Below are 26,875 nucleotides of genomic sequence, written 5' to 3' on the forward strand. Positions count from 1 at the left end.
TTGTAGTAACAGGATGAGGTTGTAAATCAATATGCAGAACTACTGAAATAATATCAAAAATATCTTTCCAATATTTTTCTAGAAGAGGACAAGACCAGAACATATGTGTCAAGGAAGCTACCTCAGAATTACATCTATCACAAACAGGATTTACATGGCAGTAAAAGCGAGCTAACTTATCCTTGGACATATGAGCCCTATGAACCACCTTAAATTGTATCAAAGCGTGTCTGGCACACATTGAAGAAGTATTAACTAGTTGAAGAATTTTCTCCCATTTCTCTGTAGGTAAAGATATCATAAGTTCTCTTTCCCACTCATTCTTAATTTTATCAGAAGTACCTAAGCATATTTTCATAATTAAATCATAAATGCTATTAAACTCTTCTGATAGGGATTTAAACTTAACATTTTTTGCTTTAACTTCAGTTTGATTTGATATCAGAAAGGTAGGTAAAATAACATTCAGAAAGGTTCTAATCTGTAAATATCTGAAAAAGTATGATCTAGGCAAATTATATTTATTAGACAACTGTTCAAAAGACATAAAACCATCATCCATGAATAAATCAGGAAAACATGTTATTCCCTTTGTTTTCCTTAAAAGAAAAGCTTGATCAATTCTAGATGGTTGAAAGAAAAAAAATTATATATAATAGAATTTGACAGGATAAATTTATTCAATCCAAAAAATTTACAAAATTGAAACCGTATTCGTATTGTATGTTTAATTATTGGATTTATCATTTGTTTATTCAATTTAGTAAGTGTAAAGGGAAGTGCAGCGCCTAAAATAGAAGCCAATGAAAACCCCTGTACAGACTGACGCTCGAGGACATCGAGTTTCATCCAACTCTTGTGTCCAAAACATTAAATATTGAATATTAATTGCCCAATAATAAAATGTAAGATTTGGCAAAACCAAACTGCCTTCCTTTTTTGATTTCTGTAAATATTTCTTACTTAACCTAGGATTTCTGTTCTGCCATATATATGAAGAAATTTTAGAGTCAATAATATCAAAAAAAGATTTAGGGATGAAAATTGAAACCACCTGAAATAGATACAGAAATTTAGGTAAAATAATCATCTTAATAGCATTAATTTGACCAATCAAAGATAAGGACAATGGGGACCATTTAGTAAACATTTGTTTAACATGATCAATTAAAGGTAAAAAAAAATTAACTAAATAGATCCTTATGCTTCTTAGTAATTTCAGCACCCAAATAAAATAATCAGTAACCAATCTAAATGGTGATTTTCTATAAATTGGAACTTGCATATTTAATGGGAAAAAAGCACAATCTTATTAAGATACAATTTATAACAGAGAAACTACTAAACTGAGCAAGTAGTGTTATTACTGCAGGAATGGAGTTCTCTGGGTTACAGACATATAGTAGCAGGTCATCTGCATATAGTGATACTTTATGCGTCCCATTCCCATGAATAATGCCAAATATATTGGGTGAATCACGAAGAGCGATTGCCAAGGGCTCCAGGGCAATATCAAATAGTAAAGGGCTTAAAGGACAGCCCCGTCGAGTACCTCGAAAAAGCCTAAAAAAGGGGATCTCTGATTTTTGGTAAATACAGAAGCCAAAAGTGTATGATATATCAATTGGATCCAAGATATAAATTTTGAGCTAAAATTAAATTTCTCAAGTATATTAAATAAATATTCCCATTCAAGTCTGTCAAACGCCTTCTCCGCATCAAGCGAAATAACACATTCTGGAGTATTAGATGAAGTAGTGTATACAATGTTCATTAACCTCCTAACATTAAAATGTGAATAAAGATTTTTAATAAATCCTGTCTGATCTTTGGAGACAATTTGTGGCAATACCTTCTCCAAACTAATTGCTAATATTTTGGAAAAGATTTTAGAATCCACATTCAACAAAGATATAGGTCTGTATGATGTACAGACATGTGGGATCTTTATCTTTTTTAGGAATTAAAGAAATAAATGCTTCATAAAAGGATTGTAATAATTTACCAACAAATAAAGCATCTTTAAAAATTCTACATAACCAGGGATAAAGTAAATCTGAAAAAGATTTTAAAAATTCAGCTGTATACCCATCCAGACCAGGTGCTTTACCAGAGTTAAAACTACTTTTTGGTTATAAAGTAAACCAGTAATTAATAGAAATCTACCATAGGGGTCTGAGATTGTATCATAGTGAACAAATGAGATCGAGGAGTCTATAAGAGTAGAAACACCTTTCACCTTAGTCAATGAGTTAGAATGAAATTGTTGCTCTTTCCAAAACCTAAAAGAAAGCTGTTTATTCTCCTTCTGCACATGAGTCTCCTGTGCAAAGATAATCTAAGCATTCAATCTACGAAAAACTTTTAAAATCTTCTTCCGTTTAATTGGATGATTCAAACCGTTCGTATTCCATGAAACAAAGTTAATAATATTATCCATTTTCCTTAAATAAACTATATAGTATGTAAAGGGTTAAACATATTGCATAGGAAATTCATGAATCAGGAAGAGGGAAAAAAGTTTAAAGAGGAACTGGAAGTTACGACAATACAGACATTTTTGTAATTTCAAATCAGCCCAAATTAAAAATATTAAACTAAAAATAGTCCCACCCCCCCCACCCACAAAGACCCGAAACCTAGCCAATGGACAGCCAGAAAACTATCTAAGAACCTCCCTACCCCATCTCTCTTGAGGGCAAGTCTCCAAATTTAAAAAAATTAAAAAAACACCCATAGTCAAAGCATTATGAAAGGAATGCCAAACACATGTTAAGAAAAAAAGCAACCATTTACAGACCATTTTAAAAGACGTCTTAAAAAATGAAGCAGAATACAATCTTAATAATATTTCAAGAAAAAACAAATAATCACCAATTCAGAATTTTAATAATTTTCAAAATCAAACAGTTAAAAAGAAAGAAGTAAAATGATAAAGGAAAAAGCAAGGAACTTTAACATAGAAACATAATAAACATCCGTACGCCAAAACAAGTACGAGTAGAATCAACCCAAGGGCAAAGTTCGGCAAACTTCAAATGTCCAAATCTATAAGCTGGTTATTAACTAATAAACCAGATGTATACAAACATAGAGAAGCAGTAAATTTATTAGACATCCAAGCTCAAACATTGATCCTCAAGAAATTGTTGTGCGTCATTCATGGATTTAAACCACTTACACGATTTATCAGGCAGAACAACCCCTAGACGAGCAGGCTATAGCAAAGCTGGTCGGAAATTCCTTTGATATAATTCCGACATCACCAATTTAAAATGCGATCTTTCTTCCATTACCTCAGGAAAATAATCCTCAACCAGAAGAAACTTAAGATTTTGATGCTCAATAATTCCTTTCTGACGAGCAATTCGAATTAAATGCTCCTAGTATTCACATAGTGAAAACAAAGAATCACAGGGCACGGTTTTAACTCTTTTGACGGTTTGGGTCTCAACGCCCAATGCGCACCGTCGAGTATAGGAGGAGAAGAAAAAACCTCAGAGCCAAAGACCTCCATTAAGAATTGAGGAGAAAATTTAGTAATATCCCTGCTCTCAAAGTCTTCACTGAGTCCTATTATTCGCAAATTCTGTCTCAAACTACGACTCTCCAAATCGATAACCTTGACTTTGTACTGCTCCAATGTATGAATGATCGAAGTTAATTTCTTTTCCAAAAAATTCAATCTGCAATCTCTCTGTTTCCCAGCTTCAGTAAGTTCTGAAATTTGCCGCTGCTGTTTTTCGTTCTCCTTTTGAACTGCTGCCAATCTACTTTCGTTCTCCTTTAACAATACTTCCAAAGTAGCAAATCTTTTATCGAGCTTTTCATCCAAGAGCATCGAGATAGCCTCCAAAGTAATTTGAGACTGTTTAGGCTGTTCAGAGACACCACCTTTCTTTCCATTTCCATTACCGGTCCGGGAAGAAAGACGGGGGGAGGGGGGGACCTAGAGGATGGGCAAGAGGTATATTCAGAGGGACAGAGGGAGAAAAAGGAGAGTGAGAGAAAGAATGTGTGCATAAAAATGAGTAACAGATGGGGTACGAGGGGGAGGTGGGGCCTTAGCGGAAGTTAGAGAAGTCGATGTTCATGCCATCAGGTTGGAGGCTATCCAGACGGAATATAAGGTGTTGTTCCTCCAACCTGAGTGTGGCTTCATCTTTACAGTAGCGGAGGCCGTGGATGGGAATGGGATGTGGAATTAAAATGTGGAATTGATATAGATAGTGTAAGGGTAGTAAAGAAATTGAAAAATGAACGGAGCAAAGCCATAATGCGACCTACTCCATCTAGCGCCCCCAAGGGAGTCCGACTTGTTTACTTTCTGTATGACTGTTGTAATCCCTATACCATTGGGAAATCACAAACGAGAAAATCTGCAGTTGCTGTAAGTCCGAGCAACACACACAAAATGCTGGAGGAACTCATCTATGGAAAAAAGTACAGTTGATGTTTCGGGTCGATACAGGTTTCAGATTAACTCTGGGGTATGTTGCGTATAAGTTGACCCATTAAGAAATTGAAAGGGACAATTTGATTTGGAAGGTTAAAATACGATGTTTCATTAATATCTTTTGCATATTATCAGTACTTGAGGTATAAATATGTAACAGTATTGATGTGAGCAGTGGATTTAATAAACCTGTTTATTAATACAGCTTTTCTGTACTTCCAATCAGAGCTCACTACAGTTATTAATCATACTTCTGTACTGCTAGTTTTTAGTCATACATAGATGTAGAGAAAGCATTAATGTCAGTGACACGATGCAGATATAGGATCATAATCTCAATTATTTCTGTGGGAGTTCACTAGCTGGTTCCTGCAATTCTATGAAAAGGTTGATCAGATTTTCTTTTGCAATGTTATTTGGTCCTCCTTGGCCAGCTTGGGTTTGATGAAGGCTAGAATTTGTTATAATGAACTGAAAGTGAAGCTTTGCTTTGCATCCTTGATCTGTAAAAATAAATTTTTTGTTATTCTAAAGCCCTATGCTGTGTTGCCAAATTATCTCCTGCATTTAATCTTTGGAAACTTGTTTGCTCTGTCTGTATTCTCAAATTTTCAATCATCAACTTTTATGATATTCATTATGAAAATGTGTGTTAACAGGTCCCTCTAAATCTGACAACTTCACTCACAATCTGAGGGGAATAATTCCTCGCAGCCTTGAATACCTATTTTACTTGATCAATCGTGAAAAGGAAAAGGTATTTTTTTTATTTTTGTGCTTTTTAAATTCATTTCCTTGTAAAAATAATTGTATTATGTTAGATTTAATCAGTTCACACAGTGAATTTGCATGACTTGTATGAATGCTTGGTTAGTCTATCTTATGATCTGGGGAAGAATGTTGTCAGCACCAAGAAAATTCAGTTTGAACAAAAAGAATAAGTGAACAGTACTCCAGTTCATCTTTCTGAAGGTTCACCTGTGCTGAGTGAATTACAATTTTTCCTAGAACTTGAGTGATATACCATCACACTCAAATGTGTGCATAGCTTTCTATGCCAAAGATGAGTGAGCTTCCGTGGAGTCAGGCTGCCAAACTTTGATTCTTGACATTTAAAGTATATCTGTTTAACAGGGTGGAGGAACAAGAAGCTTTCTGTGCAAGTGCTCCTTCATTGAGATATACAACGAGCAAATATTTGACCTTTTAGACGCTGCTTCATCTGGTCTGTTTCTTCGAGAAAGCATAAAAACTGGTGTTTTTTTGGAAGGAGTAATTGAACAGGTTGTTACATCAGCAGCTGAAGCCTATCAGGTAATTTAGTGTCATTTACCCTGCAATGTTGTGAGCAAGTAACTACTTGTTTCAGTAGTTTTCATACAGAATATCCTGCTGCTGTGTTTCATAATATAGGCCAGGTCATGTGCTAAAGAGGGGTTTATATTGTGAACATTTGCTGTTCAAAAGGGAATTATTGTGAAACATCCTTTCAATTTTAATATACTAACCTCTATAATGAAATGTGCAACAAAATTTATGTTCTCATCCACATATTAAATCATTTTGTTTTGATATCAGTCCATTGTTATTTGAGCATTTCTCAACCGTTCTTGAAATGCTTGGGTCCTTTAGGCTTAAATTTGACTATTCCATACAAATTGGATGAACTAAAATGGCATTAAAGTTAATTCACCTACTTGCAACCCACAGATTATTAACAAGGGCACAGTAAGTCAAAGCAAGTGCCCAAATAAGAGGAAAATTATGGGGATGGTGGATAGTGGTGTGGGAAAGAAATAAAACATTTAAAATTCTCAACAGGTGTTGTCTATGGGATGGCGAAATCGAAGTGTGGCATCTACTTCAATGAATCGAGAGTCATCACGATCCCATGCTGTCTTTACACTTGCCATAGAGTCAAAGGAAAAGATTAACTCTCTGGTTTGCATTCGAACGTCACGGCTAAACCTCGTTGATTTAGCAGGATCAGAACGACAGAAAGATACACAAGCTGAAGGGCTGCGATTAAAGGTAATGACAGTTTGGTGTCTGCTATTAAGAAATCAATAAATATCTGTATAATTGTAGCTTTTAAGAATTAAATAAAATCTGCAGCCACCATAGCTAATTGTGCTTTAGAAGTTCTTTTTTTCACTTTTGGTAAAGAATTTTTCCAATTATTGAGATTTTGTTGATGTGATCCTATCTGATGTGACCCAATGGTACCTACTGCCCTGGTCCATGTCCCTCCTTTCCTGCATATTCATTAGCCTCTTAAATGCTTCTATTGTATCTGTTAGCACTTGCCTCTGTTCCTTAAATGCATGCCCTCTATTATTACACATTTTGACTTTTTGATCTCAGCTATCTACAGTATGCCTCATAATTTTATGAACTTCTACTTCTTCTTGTATCATATGCCTCCTTAATCCAGGCAACAATCTGGTAAGCCTTTTCTATTAAACCCTCTCCAAAGTTTCCACATCCTTAATAATGATGACCAGAGTTGAATGCAATACTCCATATGTGACCTAACCAGAGTTGTATAAAGCTGCAATATCTCTTATGGACTCTTCACAATGCCTTGATCAATGAAGGCAAGCATATCATGCACCACCCCTTTTCAACCGACCATGTATTTTCCTTTAACATTTGATCTCCCAAAGTGCAACGGCTCATATTTGACTGGATTAAACTTCATCTACCATTTTCCACTGATCTGTATCTCACTGTATCCTTTGCCAAACTTCCACACCATTCACAATGTTGCCAGTAAGTTTGCTGACCCACCCATCCACATTTTCATCAAAGCCATTACGTGCATATGTATATCACAGAGAATAGACGTCCCACTATGAATCTCCCAGATCCCCATAGATTTCCAGGAGCCACGGAACTCCAGTCAGAATAACTTCCCAATGACCATTATCCTTTGTCAGGTAGATTCTAAATCCAAATGGCCAAGTTGCTATGGATCCCTGTTTCACAGTTTGAGCAAAGAAACAACACTAGCAACTCTCCAATCCTTTGAGACCTTGCTGGTGGCTAGAGGGGCACAAAGTTCTTTTATGCTGTCTTTGACACCCTTGTCAGCCATGGTTGCATTACCCTCCCTTTTGAATACTTCAACTTTGGGTTGAATCTATCCTACACCTGCCAAACTGCTCCTGGAAACTCTAGCCATTGCTGTTCTGCCATTCTCCTTGCTAATGTTCCCTTCCAATGAACTATGGTTAGCTTCTCTTTCATGCTTCTGTCATTCCCTTTCCTCCTCTGTAATACTGATACATCTGGTTTTTGCTCTCCCTTTCAAACTCCAGATGAATTCTATCAGATTATGATCACCTGCTCCTCAGGCTTTCGCTTAAGCTTCCTAATCAAATCTGGTTCGTTACACGACAGCCAATCCAGAATTGCCTTTCCACTAGTGGGCTCAGCCACACGCTTCTCTTAAAAAGCCATCTTGTAGGCATTCTATAAGTTCCCTCTCTTGGGATTTAGCACCTACCCAATTTTTCCCAGTCTACCTGCATATTGAAATTGCTCATGACTATTGTAACATTGCCCTTTTGACATGCCTTTTCTATTTCCCGTTGTAATTTGTTTCCCACCTCGTGGCTACTTTTCTGAGATAGTGAAGGATCTCTTTACTCTTGCAGTTTCTAAACACTCTCCATAAAGATTCTACTTCTTCAGAACCTATACCACCATTTTCTAAGGATTTGACTTCATTTTTTACCAACAGCCACTACCCCTCCACCTATACTGGACAACAAATTTTGCTTCCTTAATACTTTTGGGTATACCATGTGGATTTTAGGCTGCTGATCATGAAAATCAACATGAAATTTCTCTATCATGCACTATTTTTTTTAAAATTGCCTGTATTTTTCCAATTTTGATTCATAATTCAAGTCAATTAAAATGTTGCCTACAATATAAGCTGAAAAGTTTGCTATCTTGTCCAGGCATGTCTAGGCAGGGCAGATGCTGCATGGATGGACAGGTTTTAGAAAGGCTATAAATTTCCGTGAAGGATTTTGATATTTGAAACCAATATTTCCCAGAATAACTAATACCAAGAGTAAGGAAGGCATTTTTCTGGTCCACAAATTAAACAGGTCATCAATGACAGACAATTCAAAGAAATTGACAGAGAAAACCTCATAAAGAAGGCATTCAAGGATGTTGTAAATTTTGGCAACTACAGAGTACCAAACGTGCAGCTGGTTGACAACATGCGTCAAACATACAAAACTATGTTACTAAAGATTCATTTTTTGCATTCCCATTTAGACTTCTTCCCTGCAAATCTTGGCGCTGTCAGTGAAATGCACGGTGAAAGGTTTCACCAGGACATTGCGGTCATGGAGAAATGGTATCAGGGCAACTGGAATCCATCAATGCTAGCTGATTATTGTTGGGCACTTAAGCAAGAACCAAATGAGTACAAATGAAATTCATTAACAAAATATTTTTAGCTCAGTTGAACTATTGCAAAGCGGTTTGCACCATAATGCAATTTGGCAGAATATAGTATTAATGGTAAGACTCTTGGCAGTGTGGAGGATCAGAGGGATCTTGCGATGTGAGTCCATAGGACCCTCAAAGCAGCTGTACAGGTTGACTCTGTGGTTAAGAAGGCGTACGGTGTATTGGCCTTCATCAATCGTGGAATTGAATTTAGGAGCTGAGAGATAATGTTGCAGCTATATAGGACCCTGGTCAGACCCCACTTGGAGTACTGTGCTCATTTCTGGTCGCCTCACTACAGGAAGGATGTGGAAACCATAGAAAAGGTGCAGAGGAGATTTACAAGGACGTTGCCTGGACTGGGGAGCATGCCTTATGAAAATAGGTTGAGTGAACTCGGCCTTTTCTCCTTGGAGCGACGGAGGATGAGAGGTGACCTGATAGAGGTGTATAAGATGATGAGAGGCATGATCGTGTGGATAGTCAGAGGCTTCTTCTCAGGGCTGAAATAGTTGCCACAAGAGGACACAGGTTTAAGGTGCTGGGGAATAGGTACAGAGGATGTCAAGGGTAAGTTTTTTTACTCAGGGAGTGGTGAGTGCGTGGAATGGGCTGCTGACAATGGTGGTGGAGGCAGATACGATAGGGTCTTTTAAGAGACTTTTGGATAGGTACATGGAGCTTAAAAAAATAGAGGGCTATAGGTAAGCCTAGTAATTTCTAAGGTAGGGACATGATTTGGCACAACTTTGTGGACCGAAGGGCCTGTATTGTGCTGTAGGTTTTCTATGTTTCTATGTTAAACGCAAATATGAGCTGCCTTAATGACTATCGCCCGGTAGCATTCACATTGACAGTGATGATATGCTTTGAGAGGTTGGTCATGACTAGACTGAACTCCTGCTTCAGCAAGGCTCTGGACCCATTGCAATTTGCCTATCGCCACAATAGGTCAATGGCAGACGCAGTCTCAATGGCTCTCCATGCGGCTTTAGACCACCTGGACAACACAAACACCTACGTCAGGATGCTGTTCATTGACTATAGCTCAGCATTTAATACCATCAATCCCACAATCCTGATTGAGAAGTTGCAGAACCTGGGCTTCTGTATCTCCCTCTGCAATTGGATCCTCGACTTCCTAACCGGAAGACCACAGTCTGTGTGGATTGGTGATGACAGATTCTCCTCGCTGACAATCAACACTGGCGCACCTCAGGGGTGTGTGCTTAGCCCACTGCTCTGCTCTCTCTATACCCATGACTGTGTGGCTAGGCATAACTCAAATGCCATCTATAAATTTGCTGATGATACAACCATTGTTGGTAGAATCTCAGGTGGTGATGAGAGGGCGTACAGGAGTGAGATATGCCAACTAGTGGAGTGGTGCCGCAGCAACAACCTGGCACTCAACGTCAGTAAGATGAAAGCTGATTGTGGACTTCAGGAAGGGTAAAACGAAGGAACACATACCAATCCTCATAGAGGGATCAGAAGTGGAGAGAGTGAGCAGTTTCAAGTTCCTGGGTGTCAAGCTCTCTGAGGATCTAACCTGGTCCCAACATATTGATGTAGTTATAAAGAAGGCAAGACATTGGCTAGACCTTATTAGGAGTTTGAAGAGATTTGGCATGTCAACAAATACACTGAAAAACTTCTATAGTTATACCGTGGAGAGCATTCTGACAGGCTGTATCACTGAGCTCCATCTTGGGCACAAGCCTACAAAGTACCCAGGACATCTTTAGGGAGTGGTGTCTCAGAAAGGCAGCGTTTATTACCAAGGACCTCCAGCACCCAGGGAATGCCTTTTTCTCACTGTTACCATCATGTAGAAGGTACAGAAGGCTGAAGGCACACACTCAGTGATTCAGGAACAGCTTCATCCCCTCTGCCATCCGATTCCTAAATGGACATTGAATCTTTGGACACTACCTCATTTTTTTTTCAATATCCAGTATTTCTGTTTTTGAACATTTCTTAAAAATCTATTCAACATACATTATTGATTTACTTGTTTACTTATTACTATTATGTTTTATTTATTATTTTTTCTCTCTGCTAGATTATGTATTGCATTGAACTACTGCTGCTAAGTTAACAAATTTCATGTCACATGCTGGTGATAATAAACCTGATTCTGATATATTCAATAACAGTTCATTTCTTGTTTCTCCAAATTCCTACATGAAACAAGCAGTCTGAAATTGTATTTATGTTCAGCTTCAAGCAGTTTCATATAAAAAAAAATTCTGAGGAAGCAAAACTTTCGCAAAAAATCTGTTGTCCAGTGCTACCTGCCTGTCCTTTGTGTATCTTGAATGTTAAGCTCCCAGCTATGATCTTTTAGCCTGCCAATCTGTAATGGCGCTACAAGATCACCTACCTTATTCTGTATGCTGTATGCATTGAAATATAAAACCTTCAGTCACCTCAGGAAGGGTAGAGGTGCACATGCTCTCTACATCTATAGTGCTGAGTTTGAGAGTTTTAGATTCCTAGAAGTGAACAACATCTGCTGTTCTGGTTTAATCGTGAAGATCCCATGGCTGAAGAAGTTCACCAGTGCTGTACTTCCTCAGGGGACTAAGGAAATTTGGCATGTCTCCGTTGATCCTTACCGATTCTTAAGCACCATCGAAAGCATCTGGATGTAAGCTTGGTATGGCAACTGCTCTGTCGATGATCAGAAGAAACCTCAGAGTTGTGGACACAGCTCAACACTTGATGGAGACCAGCCGACCGTCCGTGGACCCTGTCTACTCTTCTAGCTCCCTCAGTATTGCAGTCAGCATAATCAAAGACCCCTTCCACTCTTGGACATTCTTTCTTTTCCCCTCTCCCATACAGCAGAAAGCACACAGCCAGGCTTGAATACAGCTTCCTCCCCATTAAAAGACTATTAAATGGTTATCTAGCACAATAAATGGACTCTTGACCTCACAATTTACTTTATGATCTTGCACCTTATTTTCAACCTGCACTGCACCTCTGTAACAGTTATACTTCATTATTTATTCTGTAAGTTTTATTGTGTTCTGCTGTTGTAACAAATTGATTTGAATGAACAGTATACAGGTCAAGCTTTTCACTGTACCTGTACAGCATTTCTGTTGCCAATAAGGAGTTCATCTCTGGTTGGTGAACCTTTGGAATCCTCTACTTCAGAAATAAAGGCAGTCTCAAAACTGAAATCTTTGGCAGGAAGATGGAGCTGCGACCAAGATCTGATCATATTATTTAAAGCAACCCTCACAACACACTGGAGGAACTCAGCAGATCGGGCAGCAGCCGTGGAAACGATCAGGTCCTGACGAAGGGTTCCGGCCCGAAACGTCGACTGATCATTTCCACAGATGCTGCCTGACCTGCTGAGTTCCTCCAGTGTGTTGTGAGTGTTGCTTTGACCCTAACATCTGCAGATTATTTTGTGATCATATAATTTATTTGGTTAAACTCGAGGGAGTTATGGAGGCTACCTATCTGATTTTGTTATGTCTTTATTTGAACTATTAGGAGCTTGTCTTGTAATAATTTTTTCCTCCATATTTTTCTTAGGAGGCGAGCAGTATAAACCGGTCACTGAGTTGTCTGGGAAATGTTATCATGGGACTTGTTGATGTGACGAATGGAAAAAGTCGGCATATTTCCTACAGAGATTCTAAGCTGACTTTCTTGTTAAAGGTAATTAAATATTTCAAAGTTCACAGTAAATTAATTATCAAAGTATATATGTCACCTTGTACACTGTGCAATTTACTTTCTTGTGGGCATACTCAACAAATCCAATAACCATAAGACTGCACCAACTAGGTGCACAACCAATGTGCAAAAGGCAACAAACTGTCTAAATATAAAAGGAAGAAGTAATAATAAAGACTTAACCAATAAATATCGAGAGCATGAGATAAAGAGTCCTTGAAAATGAATCTATAGGTGATAGGGCAAGAGAAGTTGTGAAGTTATCCCCTTAGTTGAAGAACCTGATAATTGAGAGGTAGTTCCTGAACCTGGTAGGGTGATTCCTCAGGCTCCTGTACCTTTTCCCTAATGGCAGCAGCGTGATGAGAACATGATCTGGGTGGTGGGGTCCGTGATGGATGCTGTTTTCTGCGACAGCACACCATGTAGATGTGCTGAATGGTGGGGAGGGCTTCCCATGATGGACTGTGCTGTATCCACGACTTTTTGTAGGATTTTCCGTGCAAGGGCATTGGTGTTTCCATACCAGGCTGTGATGCAGTGGGTCAATTTGGTTTCTACCACACATCTGTAGAAGTTTGTTAAAGTTTTAGAGGTCACCATGCCAAATCTTCGCAAACTCCTAAGCAGTAGAGACGCTGTTGTACTTTCTTCATAATTTCACTTGCATGCGTTTGCTGGGTCCCGGACGGGTCCTTTGAAATGATAACATCAGGAATTTAAAGTTATTGACCCTCTACACCTCTCTCCACCTATGAGGACAGATTCACAGACTTCTGTTTTCCTCCTTCTGAAGACAATAATCAGTTCTTAGTCTTGAGACACTGAGTAAGAGGTTGTTGTGGCATCACTCAGCCATATTTTCACTCTCCCTCCTATATGCTTAATCGGTCACCATCTTTGATTCTGCTTATGATAGTGTCATCAGCAAACTTAAATATGGCTTTGAAGTTGTGTTTAGCTACACAGTTGTAGGTATAAGGTGAGTAAAGTGGAGGCTAAGCACACAGCCTTGCAGTGCACCTGTGCTGATGGAAATTGTGGAGGAGATATTGTCGCCAATCTGAACTGCCTGGGGTCAGCAAGTAAGGAAATCGGAGATCCAATTGCACAAGGACATAATGAGGCCAAGGTCTTGAAGCTTATTAGTTTTGAGCGGATGATAGTATTTAATATAGAGCTGTAGCTGATAAGAACATCCTGATGTATACACCTTTTGCTCTCCAGATGTTCCAAGGCTGAGTGAAGGGCCAATAAGATGGCATCTGTTGTGGAACTATTGCTCTGGTAGACAAATTAAAGTAGCTCCAAGTCCCTTCTCAGGCAGGACTTGTTATGTTTCATCACCGACGTTTCATCACTGTGGATGTAGTGCTACTGGGTGATGGTCATTGAGGCAGGTCACCACCTCCTTAGGTACGGTGTAATTGAAGTAGGTGTGCACCTCAGACTACCTAAGTCAGTGATTTATAGATCTCAGTGAACATTTGATCAGTACAGGTCTTTGGTATGTGGCCAGGTACCACATCTAGGCCAGTTACTTTTCATGGGTTCACCCTCCTGAGGATGCTCGCACTTTGTAAGAGCTGATAGTATTCAAGCATCCTTCGTTGATTCAGGTTTAGTCCAGAATTGCCACTTCACATGTGAGATTGCTTTCCGGAAATCACACTTGGACCTCTTGTAACTTTCTTGGTCACCAGACTTGAATGCCACTGATATGGCCCTAAGCAGATCGTGGTTCTCCGGGTTCCTCCAGGGCTTATGATTAGTGAAGACAGCATGATTTTGTGGAGACACACTCATTGTGACCACCTCATTGTTGTCCTATTCTCTGGAGCCTTTAGCTTCTGTCTGTATGCAGGTAGGTGAAGGACAGCCAAGTAGTCAGTCTTCCCAAAATGTGGTCTGGGCATGGAAGTGTAGGCGTTCCTTATCTTAGTATAACTGTGGTCTAGTGTGTTAGGACCTCTGGTGCTACAGGTTATATGCTGATGCTAACTGTACAGGGACTCTTCAAGCCTGGTTGAAATCCCCTGACTATGATATAAAATGTGTAGGAATGACTGTTTCTTGTTTGATGATGGTATCATGTAGTGTCTCACGTGCTTACTGTAGTTGGCTGCTGGTATGTATGGTATGTAAACTCTGGTCAGGATCACAGATGAGCACTCCCTTAGTAAGTAGAACAGACGGCATTTGATCATTGGCTTCTCAAAGTTGGGCACACAAGTTTGACAAAACCAGCACATCGGAGTTCCACACACTTCTGCGTTCTGCCTTTTCCAAATCAGCAGTTCGGTTCATCAGAACCCCAAAGGCCCCCCCTACTCCCACTCTCATACACACAGCAGCAAAGTGTATACCCTTCCCCACTCATTCCTCTGTTTAGTAACGTGTAATCTAGATTGGCAGGGGTGTGGGACTTGGAGCAGGAGCTAGTCATGAGATAAAGCGGTAGCCAGCAAGAGCAAGTTTAGTAATTGGGATAGCCATTGGGCACAGTAAAGGCAGGGAAAGAAATATTCAATTAAACTGCTTTTATTTCAGTGCGTGAGGTTTAACAGGTAAACCAGATGAATTCAGAATGTAGATGGGCTCTGAGGACTGGGATGTTATAACCATAAAAGAAACATGGCAGAACTAGCAGCTCAGTGTTCCAGGATGCAAGTGCACCAGGTGTGACAGACATGCATGAGGGTTTTTCCTTCTTGATAAGTGGGTACATAACAGCAGTTCTTACAGATGATATTCTTGGGGGATCGTCTAGTGAGCCCATATGGATAGGACAAGAAAGGCTGTATTATAACACTTCCGCCCCATAGCCAGTGGGAACTTGAGAAGCAGGCTTGTAGAGAAATTGCCCACAGTTGTAAGAATAAGTGAGTTGCATTAGTGGGAGATTTTAATTTCCCCAGTGTTGACTGGCTTATCCAGAGTGTTAACTTTCCTAAGTATATATATGGAGAACAAATCTACAGGGATCTAAACTAGTGCAGGGCTAATTTTGGGGGAGTTAGAGAGGAAATTCAGAGGCCTTTGACAAGATAACTTGTTTCATTATTAGCTGCTGGTGTAGTTCCTGAAGATTGAAAGTTTTGGTCAATGTTCTTGTATTTAAGAAGAGTGGGCAGCATAAGCCAGGGAGTTGCATGACATCAGTGGTGAGGAAGAGACTGGAGGGAATTAAGAGTCAGATTAGAACAATCTGCTTGAGTATGTTTGGCAAATCTTCTAGACTGTTATGAGTTAGCTAAATAGATGAAGGTTAGGCAGTGAATGTTGTCCAATTGGACTTCAGCAAGGCCTTTGTCAAGATACCAAAAGGCAGGCTGGTCTGGAAGGATAGGTCCTATGGAATCCAGTTAAGTGGATTCATAATTGGCTCAGAGATGGGAAGCAGGGAACGGTAGTTGGAGACCAGTGACTAGTGGTACACTGCAGGGATTGGTTTTAGGACCCTTGCTATTCATTATTTATGTAAATGATTTGGATGTGAATGCACAAGGTTTGATTAGCAAATTTTAGGCAGTGATGTTGACAGTGAAGTTTCATTAGACTGCAGGGAGATCTTGATGAGTTAGAGAAATTGGCTGAGGATTTGCAACTAGATTTCAACACTTTTAAAAGTGATGCATTTTGGAAAATCAAGCTAGCATAAGACTTGTACTATGAATGATAAGGCACTAGGGTGTGTATTAGAACTGGAGTGGGGGGACCTAGGAATACAAGTGCATAGTTCTTTGAAATTAGCATCTCAGACATGTGTAAAAGGCATTTGGCCTGCTGGTCTTCATTGATCACGGTATTGAGTATTGGAGTTGGGACATTGCGTTGCAGTTGTATTAGTCATCCATGAGGCCACACTTGAAGTATAGCATATGGTTTTTGATTACCATGTTATTGGAAAGATGTGATTAAACTGGAAAGGCTGATGCAAAGATTTGAGGATCTTGCCAGGACAAGAGGGCCTGAATTAAAGGGAGAGGTTGGCCAAGCAAGGTGTTTATTACTTGGAGAATGAGGGGCAGCCTTAGAGGTTGATAAATTTGAGAGACATAAGCAAAGTAGCTGGTATCAGTCTTTCTCTCACACTAGGGGAGTATATATTTAGGGTGAGAGGGATAAGATTTAATAGGGACTTCAGGGACAACTTATTCATGCAGAGGATGGTGGGTACATGGAATCATTTGCCAAGAGTAAATGGTTGAGGCAGGTTATAATAGTATCATTTAAGAAACGTACATGCATGGGCAGGGCTGAGAGAATGTAGCTGAAATGCAGAGGGTGGGTGTTATGATCGACTTGGACTTGTTGGGCTTGAGGGCCTGTATCTATGCTGTTTTACTCTGGCTGTTATAGTGTTCACTACCTTGCCTCAACTCGAATTATTCCTCATTAATGAAGATGAATTAAAAGCATTGACTGTATCCTCTGGCTCCCTGCACTATCTCCAATTTTGTACATAAGGGGTCCTGTTCTATCCCAACATGCCCCCTTGTAAAAATGTTTATGTAATACTTTGGAATTTTCTTCAGTCTATTCTGGCAATGATATGTGCTGTGTCTTGGGCTACCAATCCTCCCATATGTTAGCTCTGCTTACTGGACTGACTTGGTCTCGTGTTGTATTTCACTGTACCCCCTTCACACCCCCACCTGTGCATCTATTACGTCCCATCCACTTGTCAAATTAGTTTAACCCTCACTAGAGGCACAAGCAAACATTTCCACAAAGATGTTGACCTTCTGGTCCAGGTGCAACCTTGCTCACCCTCCTCAGAAATGTTTCCAGCGATCCAGCAGTTTAAAACCCTCCATCTTGTTATCACTTTAGCCACACAGTCATCTGATCTACCCACATACAGGTTTCCCCCGCCATCCGAAGGTAGAGCGTTCCTATGAAACGGTTCGTAAGCCAGAATATCGTAAAGGGAAGAAGCAATTACCATTTATTTATATGGGAAAATTTTGTGAGCGTTCGCAGACCCAAAAATAACCTACCAAATCATGCCAAATAACACATAAAACCTAAAATAACAGTAACATATAGTAAAAGCAGGAATAATATGATAAATACACAGCCTATATAAAGTAGAAATACTTTTCCACAATCATTACTGCACTGTCCTCCGTAGCAAAAATCTCACGCAAGCGCTGTAGGCAAAAACACGACGCAAGCGCTCTCCAGTAACCTTTAAGCTATGAAGCTGCCAAATCATACCAAATAACACGTAAAAATACATAGCCTATATAGAGTAGAAATAACGTATGTACAGTGTAGTATCACTTACTGGAATTGGGAAGACAACGCAGAGCACACTGATGATGGTGTGTTAGACTTGTCGGAGTTTGGGTGGTGCAGTGGCCCCCACCCTCCAGGCCACCGACCGATACATTGCCGCGAAGCATGCAGGGGTCCAGTGGTGGCCGGAAGGCACACAGCACATCTTTAAGAAAAAAGCCGAAGTAAACATGCTAATTAATTAGGTGTTGCCCGACACGTAATTGTCGGCCCAGATCAGTGCCGATTGCCGATTGCATCGCCTCTGATCTGGGCCGACATTTACATGTGGGGCGGCACCTGATTAATTAGCATGTTTATTTCGGCTTTTTTCTTAAAGATGTGCTGTGTGCCTCCCGGCTACTGCTGCATTCTCCGCGAATTGGTATCTGTCCGTGGCCCGGGGGTTGGGGTGGTGGGACACTAGGGTGTCATCTCGTCATCTGTTTCCATTAGGGCAGGCGGCTCATCTTCTCCTATGACTGCCTGCCTCGATGTCGAAGGTCAAGGTTTGTCGTCTGCTGCGGCTGATGTGGAGGGCTTGCTTGACTGCTGAGCCTCGCGCATTTTTCTATCATGCAGTTCTTTGTAAGGACTCAAACCATCCTGCAAATATCCCCTAAACCGACGTACCCTTTCAAAATTAAAGTTGTACTTTATCATTACTCATTCGGTTTCGATTGTTATCCTTTCCTCTTCCAATTGCATCAGCTCTTCATCTATCAGATCTTGGTCATGGGATGCCAAAACCTCTTCAACATCATCTTCGTCAGCTTCCACAAGCCAAACTCATGTTGTCCTTACTTCGTTCACCATGATCAAACTGCTTAATTATGTCTAGTTTTACGCTAAGTGTAACACCCTTACGAGCTCTTTCAGGCTTTTCCAATACCTCAGAACTCATCTTGCAAACAGCTGCTCACAGGCACGTGTTAAAGCAATGCTGTTCCGAATCTGGAAGAGAGTGGCTGCTCGGGGCGTGCGCTGCCTTTTATCGTGCGCTGATTTTTTTCAAACAGTGAAAACATCTTCTGTTAGCGAAAACAGAGTGCTAATGTAGGTCTTTCGTAACAGTGAGGTTTCGTAAAGCGAACGTTCGAAAAGCAGGGCACACCTGTATATCCATTTATTTGCCAGCACATGGCACCAGAAATGTAATCTGCAATTAGCAGCTTCAGAGATCATGCTCTTTGATTTTGCTATTTGGCTTTCTAATGCAGGATTCACAAATGTGGCCACAGTGTACCTGTTCATTCCCCTTACCATCTGAGTCTCCTACCACTGTTGCCCTTGTACTCTTACTCCTTCCCCTTGTGCAGTTGAGACACACAAAGTACTGTGATCTTAGTTCATGCTGGCTTCCTTAAATGCCTAAACACCCACAATTTTCCAGCACAAGCATTTCTGGAGTGAGATGCTCTCTGAGGTTTCCTGCTGTCCTCCCACTGTCTGGTGGTCACCCATTCCTTTTGGGAATGCCTTGCCTTAGGCTTAAGGTGATACCTTCATCGGTGCTGTAGCCTTGAAGAGGTACCATGGTACCTAGTACCTACAATAGGTACTCATGAGGATGATTCCGGGAATGAACGAGTTAACATATGAGGAGAGTTTGGCAACTTTGGGCCTTTACTTGCTGGAATTTAGAAGAATGCAGAGGGATCTCTTTGAAACCCACTGAATGTTGAAAGGACTAGATAATGTGGATATGGAGAGGATGTTTCCTCTGGTAGAGGTATTCAGAACTAGAGGGCACGGCCTCAAAACCGAGGAGTGACCTTTTAGAACAGAAGTAAGGAGGAATTTTTTCAGCCAAAGAATGGTGAATCTGTAGAAGCCTCTGCCACAGACTGCAGTGGTGGCCAAGTCCGTGGGTATATTTAAAGTGGAAGTTGATAGATTCCTGATGGGTTAGGGCATCAAGGAATATGGTGAGAGGGCAGGTGTATGGGGTTGAACGGGATCCGAAATTGCCATGATGAAATAGCAGAGCAGACTCGATGGCTGAATGGCCTAATTCTTCTATGTCTTATGGTCTTATAATAATTTTGATGAATAAATAACAAATCATGGAAAAATTGGTTACTAGTTTACAGTTGTTAAAACACTCAAATTAATAAATTAATTTCTGTTACAGGACTCTCTTGGAGGAAATGCAAAGACCTACATTATTGCAAATGTTCACCCAGGGTCAAAATGTTTTGGTGAAACGCTGTCAACACTTCAGTTTGCTCGTAGGGCTAAGTTGATCAGAAATAAAGTAAGTTTCAGTCCGATTAATTTAATATGCATCTCTTAATATTGATTAGCCAGCTTACTATATTGAACAAGCAATTACTTGCAGTTATGAAGAAACGTACTGCAATTGACATGTAACAAAAAAGGTTCCCCCTGTTTTAAGCCACTTTTATCTTGGGGTAGCAGTAAAAATGGTGTAATTGGCATCTAAACCAGCCGCAGAGAAAAGCTGTGTTTGATTATTTAATCTTTACAGAGAAATTTTACAGGTGTGTTGCTGGGACTTGAGGACCTGAGTTATAGGAAAATGTTGAATAGGTTCAGACTTTATCCTGTGGAGTGTAGGAGAATGAGAGGAAGTTTGATGGAGGTACACGAAATTGATGTGTATCGTTAGGGTAAATGCAAGCAGGCTTTTTCCACTGATGTTGTGTGAGACTAGAACTAGAGGCCACAATTTGAGGATAAAAGGTGAAATATTTAAGGGGACCTGAGAAGTGAGTGTGATTGTGGAACGAACTGCCAGCGAAAGTGGTGGTTGTAAGTTTGATTGCAACATTTAAGAGAAGTTTGAATATGTACATTGATGGGAGACGTGTAGAGGAGTATTATCTTGGTACAGTTTGATGAGATTAGGTAGAATAATAGTTCACCATGGATTTGATCGGCTAAAGAGCCTTTTTGTGTTGTAGTGCTCTTTGATGCTAACCTTCATACTGTATGCGATATTTGGTGCTGTACAGTCAAAAGCGTATGATATGAAATGACTAGATCACAAATTAGATCATGGGAAATCTCATCCTTCCTTTTTGAGAATGATGTGTTAAAAGAGACCAAGAAGTAATTTTTTTTTCCAAAATTAAAAGTTTGGGTGCCACAGTAGCGTAGTGATTAGTGTGACATTATTACAGTTCGGGGCATGGGAGTTTGGAGTTGAATTCTCACATCAATGGCAGGGAGTCTGTACGTCCTCCCTCTGGAATGTGTGAGTTTCCTCTCACAGTCCAAACACATACCAGCTAGTAGGTTAACTGATCATTGTAAAACGTCCCATGATTTGGCCAGGATTAATTCAGGGGTTGCTGGGCAGCGTGGCTTGAAGGATTGGAAGGGCCTATTCTAGGCTGTATCCCAACAAATAAATAGTTCATGACAAGGTTTATGCTGTTGTGAATAAACTGACATCTTAATCTTTGATTTAAGTTAATCTGGAAATTGATGCATGAATACTATTTTCTAAATAAGTTGACACACTAAGTTGTCCTTAGAATATCAAAAACAGTTCAAAGTTGTTTTTGTTGTGATTATTGATGTGTTGCTATCAGCCTAAAATATTGTTGCAGAAAGCTGTTAATTTTTTACCATTTCCAGGCTATAGTAAATGAAGATACTCAAGGCAATGTTCACCAACTGCAGGCTGAAATCAAGAAGCTGAAAGAACAACTCTCTGAGCTGTCAAAGGGACAAATAATCCAGGAAGCAGAGGCGAGGGGAGGTGAGGAAGCATCCCTTCAGAATTCTGACTTTTTAAAGTAATTGGAATTTGGTCTCAGAAGTACATCATCAAATTTGGTAGTGTGGCTAATGTCGAGGAATGCAGTATTGAAATACAACCATCACCAACTTGGAAAATGGATCCCTTGATCCTCCCTGTCCATACTGATCAAGTACAAGTCTATATTAATCCCATCTACCTGCACTTGATTCAAGGCCCTTGACACTAATTAAATGTGACATTCTCGGCTTCCTCCGCCTTGGGTAGTTAGTGCATTCCAAATTTCACCTCAAGGTGAAGAAAATTCTTCCCTGACTCCAATTAAACTTATTGTATTAATTCTTATAGATAGCAATAAATTTTGAGGTGTATGTGATGTGCATTTTGATGGGGCTAGAGGCAGACATGCTTATTGGAAAATAACGGTGGCTAAGTGTCAGTTAAAAAAAAAATAGCATATGTTAACAGCCATATGAAACATAAAAAATCTACAGCACAATACAGGCCCTTTGGCCCACAAAGCTGTGCTGAATATGTCCTTACCTTAGAAATTACCTAGGGTTACCCATAGCCCTCTATTTTTCTAAGCTCCATGTACCTGTCCAGGAGTCTCTTAAAAGACACCATCGTATCCGCCTCCACCACTGTCGCTGGCAGCCCATTCCACACACTCACCACTCTCTGCGTAAATAACTTACCCCTGACATCCCCTCTGTAGCTGCTTCCAAGCACCTTAAAACTGTGCCCTCTTGTGCTAGCCATTTCAGCCCTGGGAAAAAGCCTCTGACTATCCACATGATCAATGCCTCTCATTATCTTGTACACCTCTATCAGGTCACCTCTCATCCTCTGTCGCTCCAAGGAGAAAAGGCCGATTCTCAAAAGGCATGTTCCCCAATACTCTCCACCCTTTCTATGGTTTCCACATTCTTCCTGTAGTGGGGCGACCAGAACTGAGCACAGTTCTCCAAGTGGGGTCTGACCAGGGTCCTATATAGCTATAACATTACCTCTCCGCTCTTAAACTCAATCCCACAATTGATGAAGGCCAATACACCATATGCCTTCTTAACCACAGAGCCAACCTGCGCAGCAGATTTGGGTGCCCTATGGACTCGGACCCCAAGATCCCTCTGATCCTCCACACTGCCAAGAGTCTTACCATTAATACTATATTCTGCCATCATATTTGACCTACCAAAATGAACCACCTCACACTTACCTGGGTTGAACTCTATCTGCCACTTCTCAGTACAGTTTTGCATCCTATCGAAGTCCCACTGACAGCCCTCCACACTATTCATAACACCTCCAACCTTTGTGTCATCAGAAAATTTCTAAACCCATCCCTCCACTTCTTCATCCAGGTCATTTATAAAAATCACCAAGGGTAGGGGTCCCAGAACAGATCCCTGAGGCACACCACTGGTGACTGGCCTCCATGCAGAATATGACCCATCTACAACCAGTCTTTGCCTTCTGTGTGCAAGCCAGCTCTGGATCCACAAAACAATGTCCCCTTGGATCCCATGCCTCCTTACTTCTCAATAAGCCTTCCATGGGGTACCTTGTCAAATGCCTTGCTGAAATCCATATGCACTAATTCTACTGCTCTTCCTTCATCGATGTGTTTAGTCACATCCTCAGAAAAATTCAATCAGGCTCGTAAAGCACGACCTACCTTTGACAAAGCCATGCTGACTATTCTTAATCATATTATGCTTCTCCAAATGTTCATAAATCCTGTCTCTCAGGATCTTCTCCATCAACTTGCCAGCCATGGAAGTAAGACTCACTGGTGTATAATTTCCTGGGCTATCTCTACTCCCTTTCTTGAATAAGGGAACAACATTTGCAACCTCCAGTCCTCAGGATCCTCTCCTGTCCCCATTGATGATGCAAAGATCATCGCCAGAGGCTCAGCAATCTCCTCCCTCGTCTCCCACAATAGCCTGGAGTACATCTCGTCTGGTCCCTGTGACTTATCCAACTTGATGCTTTCCAAAAGCTCCAGCACATCCTTTTCCTTAATATCTACATGCTCAAGTTTTTAGGTCCACTGCAAGTCATCCCTACAATCACCAAAATCCTTTTCTGTAGTGAATACTGAAGCAAAATATTCATTAAGTACCTCTGCTATCTCCTCCGGTTCCATACACACTTTTCCACTGTCACTCTTGATTGGTCCTATTCTCTCACGTCTTATCCTCTTGCTCTTCACATACTTGTAGAATGCCTTTGGGTTTTCCTTAATCCTGTCTGACAAGGCCTTCTCATGGCTCCTTCTGGCTCTCCTAATTTCATTCTTAAGCTCCTTCCTGCTAGACTTATAATCTTCTAGATCTCAATCGTTACCTAGTTTTTTGAAGCTTTCATAAGCTCTTCTTTTCTTCTTGACAAGATTTACAACAGCCTTTGTACACCACGGTTCTTGTACACTACCAAACTTTCCGTCTCATTGGAATGTACCTATGTAGAACTCCATGCAAATATCCCTGAATATTTGTCACCTTTCTGCCATACAATTCCCTGAGAACATCTATTCCTAATTTATGCTTCCAAGTTCCTGCCTGATAGCCTTATATTTCCCCTTACACCAATTAAACACTTTCCTAACTTGTCTGCTCCTATCCCTCTGCAATGCTATGGTAAAGGAGATAGAATTATGATGACTATCTCCAAGATGTTCTCCTGCTGAGAGATCTGACACCTGACTAGGTTCATTTCCCAATACCAGTTCAAATACAGCCTCTCCTCTTGTAGGCTTACCTACATATTGTGTCAAGAAACCACCTTGAACACACCTAAGAAACTCCACCCCATCTAAACCCCTCGCTCTAGGGACATGCGGATCGATATTTGGGAAATTAAAATCTCCCACCACGACAACCCTGTTATTATTACACCTTTCCAGAATCTGTCTCGCTATCTGCTCCTCGATGTCCCTGTTACTATTGGGTGGTCTATTTAAAAAAAACACCCAGTAGAGTTATTGCCCCTTCCTGTTCCTAACTTCCTAACTCTGCAGACATTCCCTCCATGTCTTCCTCCTTTTCTGCAGCCGTGACACTATCTCTGATCAAAAGTGCCACACCACCATTTCTTTTGCCTCCCTCTCTCCCTGTCCTTTCTGAAACAGCCAAAGCCTGGCACTCGAAGTAACCATTCTTGCCCCTGAGCCATCCAAGTCTCTGTAATGGCCACAACATCATAGCTTCAAGTACTGATTCACACTTGAAGCTCATTCGCTTTGTTCATAATACTCCTTGCATTAAAATAGACTCATCTCAAACTATCGGTCCGAGCGCATCCCTGCTCTATTACCTGCCTATCCTCCCTCTCGCACTGTCTCCAAGCTTTCTCTATTTGTGAGCCAGCGGCCTCTTCCTCCGTCTCTTCAGTTTGGTTCCCATCCCCCAGCAATCCTAGTTTAAGCTCTCCCCAATAGCCTTAGCAAACCTCCCCACCAGGATATTGGTCCCCCTGGGATTCAAGTGCAACCCGTCTTTTTTATGCAGGTCACTCCTGCCCGAAAAGAGGTCCCAATGATCCAGAAATCTGAATCCTTGCCCCCTGCTCCAATCCCTCAGCCACGCATTTATCCTCCACCTCACTCTATTTCTATGCTCACTGTCACGTGGCACAGGCAGTAATCCCGAGATGACTACCTTTGTAGTCCTGCTTCTCATCTTCCTTCCTAACTCCCTGTAGTCTGCTTTCAGGACCTCCTCCCTTTTCCTGCCTAAGCCATTGGTACCAATATGTACCACGACCTCTGGCTGTTCTCCTTCCCACTTCAGGATATCTTGGACGCGATCAGAAACATCCCAGACCCTGGCACCTGGGAGGAAAACTACCAACCGTGTTTCTTTCCTGCGTCCACAGAATCGCCTGACTGACCCCCTAACTATAGAGTCCCCTATCACCACTGCCATCCTCTTCCTTTCCCTACCCTTCTGAGCCACAAGGTCAGACTCTGTCAGAAGCGCGGCCACTGTTGCTTCCCCCAGGTAGGCCTCCCCCCGCACCCCCCCAACAGTACTCAAGTAGAAGTACTTATTGTGAAGGGGTACAGCCACAGGGGTGCTCTCTAGCCTCTGACTCCTGCCCTTCCCTCTCCTGACTATTACCCACTTATCTGTCTCCCCAGGCCCCGGTGTGACTACCTGCCTATAGCTCATATCTATCAGTTCCTCACTTTCCCTGACCAGACAAAGGTCATCGAGCTGCATCTCCAGTTCCCTAATGCAGTCCCTAAGGAGCTGTAGCTCAACGTACCCGGCGCAGATGTGGTCGTACGGGAGGCTGGGAGTCTCCTGGACTTCCCACATCTGACACAGAGCACAGAGCACTGTCCTCACACACATACTTCCTGTCTGTAATTTACACAGGTAACCTACCACGCCTCGACCTGTTATCACCAAAGTCCCGTTGAGCCAAAGCCTTCCTACTCTGTGTCCCTGTACTCAGCCGCCCATCCCTCTGATGCCCGCTCTATAAAGCTGTCTCCTTTTTAAACTCTTCTCACTGTTCTCACTGGTTGATGTCCGTGGGCTTGTGCAGTCGTGCCCCAATGAAGTATAAGTGTGAATTCCTGTGGAAATGGAATTAGAAAGCAGAGAACTTGTGCTTATACCACAATTTTAGTACGACGCCTGATTGCAAACTCCATCACAAAAATGGAAAAGGAAGGAAAACAGCAAGTGCAAAAAATATTACGAGATGAAATATTAGTTATTAAGAAATAAATGAACAGCTGCAGCATGGCTCTGAATTGGAGGAGGAGAAGATGGCAGCGCGACACAGCTTGCGCAGCCATTCCGGTGAATGATATCTGTAATCTGTCAAGTAGGGTGCCGTGCGCAATCCTGATTTGATGGACACAGAGGTGAGAGAACGGAGGAACATCTGGAGAAACTTCTGAAATGCCTTTGTCGCTGCTGCTGTTACTGCGTGATCCAGGATCTCTGGAGGGGAAGGCCCCGAATCCTTGGCTTTGCTTGTTGCTCGGCGGCCAGGACAGGGTCAAAGCGCTCGGCAGAGATGGCGCTCGGCAGAGATGGTGCTCGGTGTCGAAGGGCTGGTCGGAGGCTTGAAGTTTTCGGATGGACTCAGAGTCAGATATGGTCGGGTGCTTCCAATGCATTGACAGTTGTCGGTGCCTGGAGGTTTATGGCAGAGAGAGTTTCTCCCTTCTGCCACCTACTATCGGGGACTATCAGGAGACTTTT

General features: G+C 41.2%; 1 protein-coding gene across 1 annotated transcript in view; it reads left to right on the forward strand.

The window, feature by feature from the left end:
- kif15 (kinesin family member 15) overlaps positions 1–26,875 on the forward strand; it is a 186,375-nt gene that overhangs the window by 40,142 nt on the left and 119,358 nt on the right. Inside the window, exons 6-11 of the mRNA XM_072250391.1 lie at positions 5,116–5,213; positions 5,591–5,770; positions 6,278–6,487; positions 12,488–12,613; positions 20,049–20,171; positions 21,521–21,644. Coding sequence (XP_072106492.1) covers positions 5,116–5,213; positions 5,591–5,770; positions 6,278–6,487; positions 12,488–12,613; positions 20,049–20,171; positions 21,521–21,644 — 861 coding nt within the window. The remainder of the gene's footprint in view (positions 1–5,115; positions 5,214–5,590; positions 5,771–6,277; positions 6,488–12,487; positions 12,614–20,048; positions 20,172–21,520; positions 21,645–26,875) is intronic.

This window comes from Mobula birostris, unplaced genomic scaffold (genome assembly GCF_030028105.1).
Source record: "Mobula birostris isolate sMobBir1 unplaced genomic scaffold, sMobBir1.hap1 scaffold_296, whole genome shotgun sequence".
NCBI lineage: Eukaryota > Metazoa > Chordata > Chondrichthyes > Myliobatiformes > Myliobatidae > Mobula > Mobula birostris.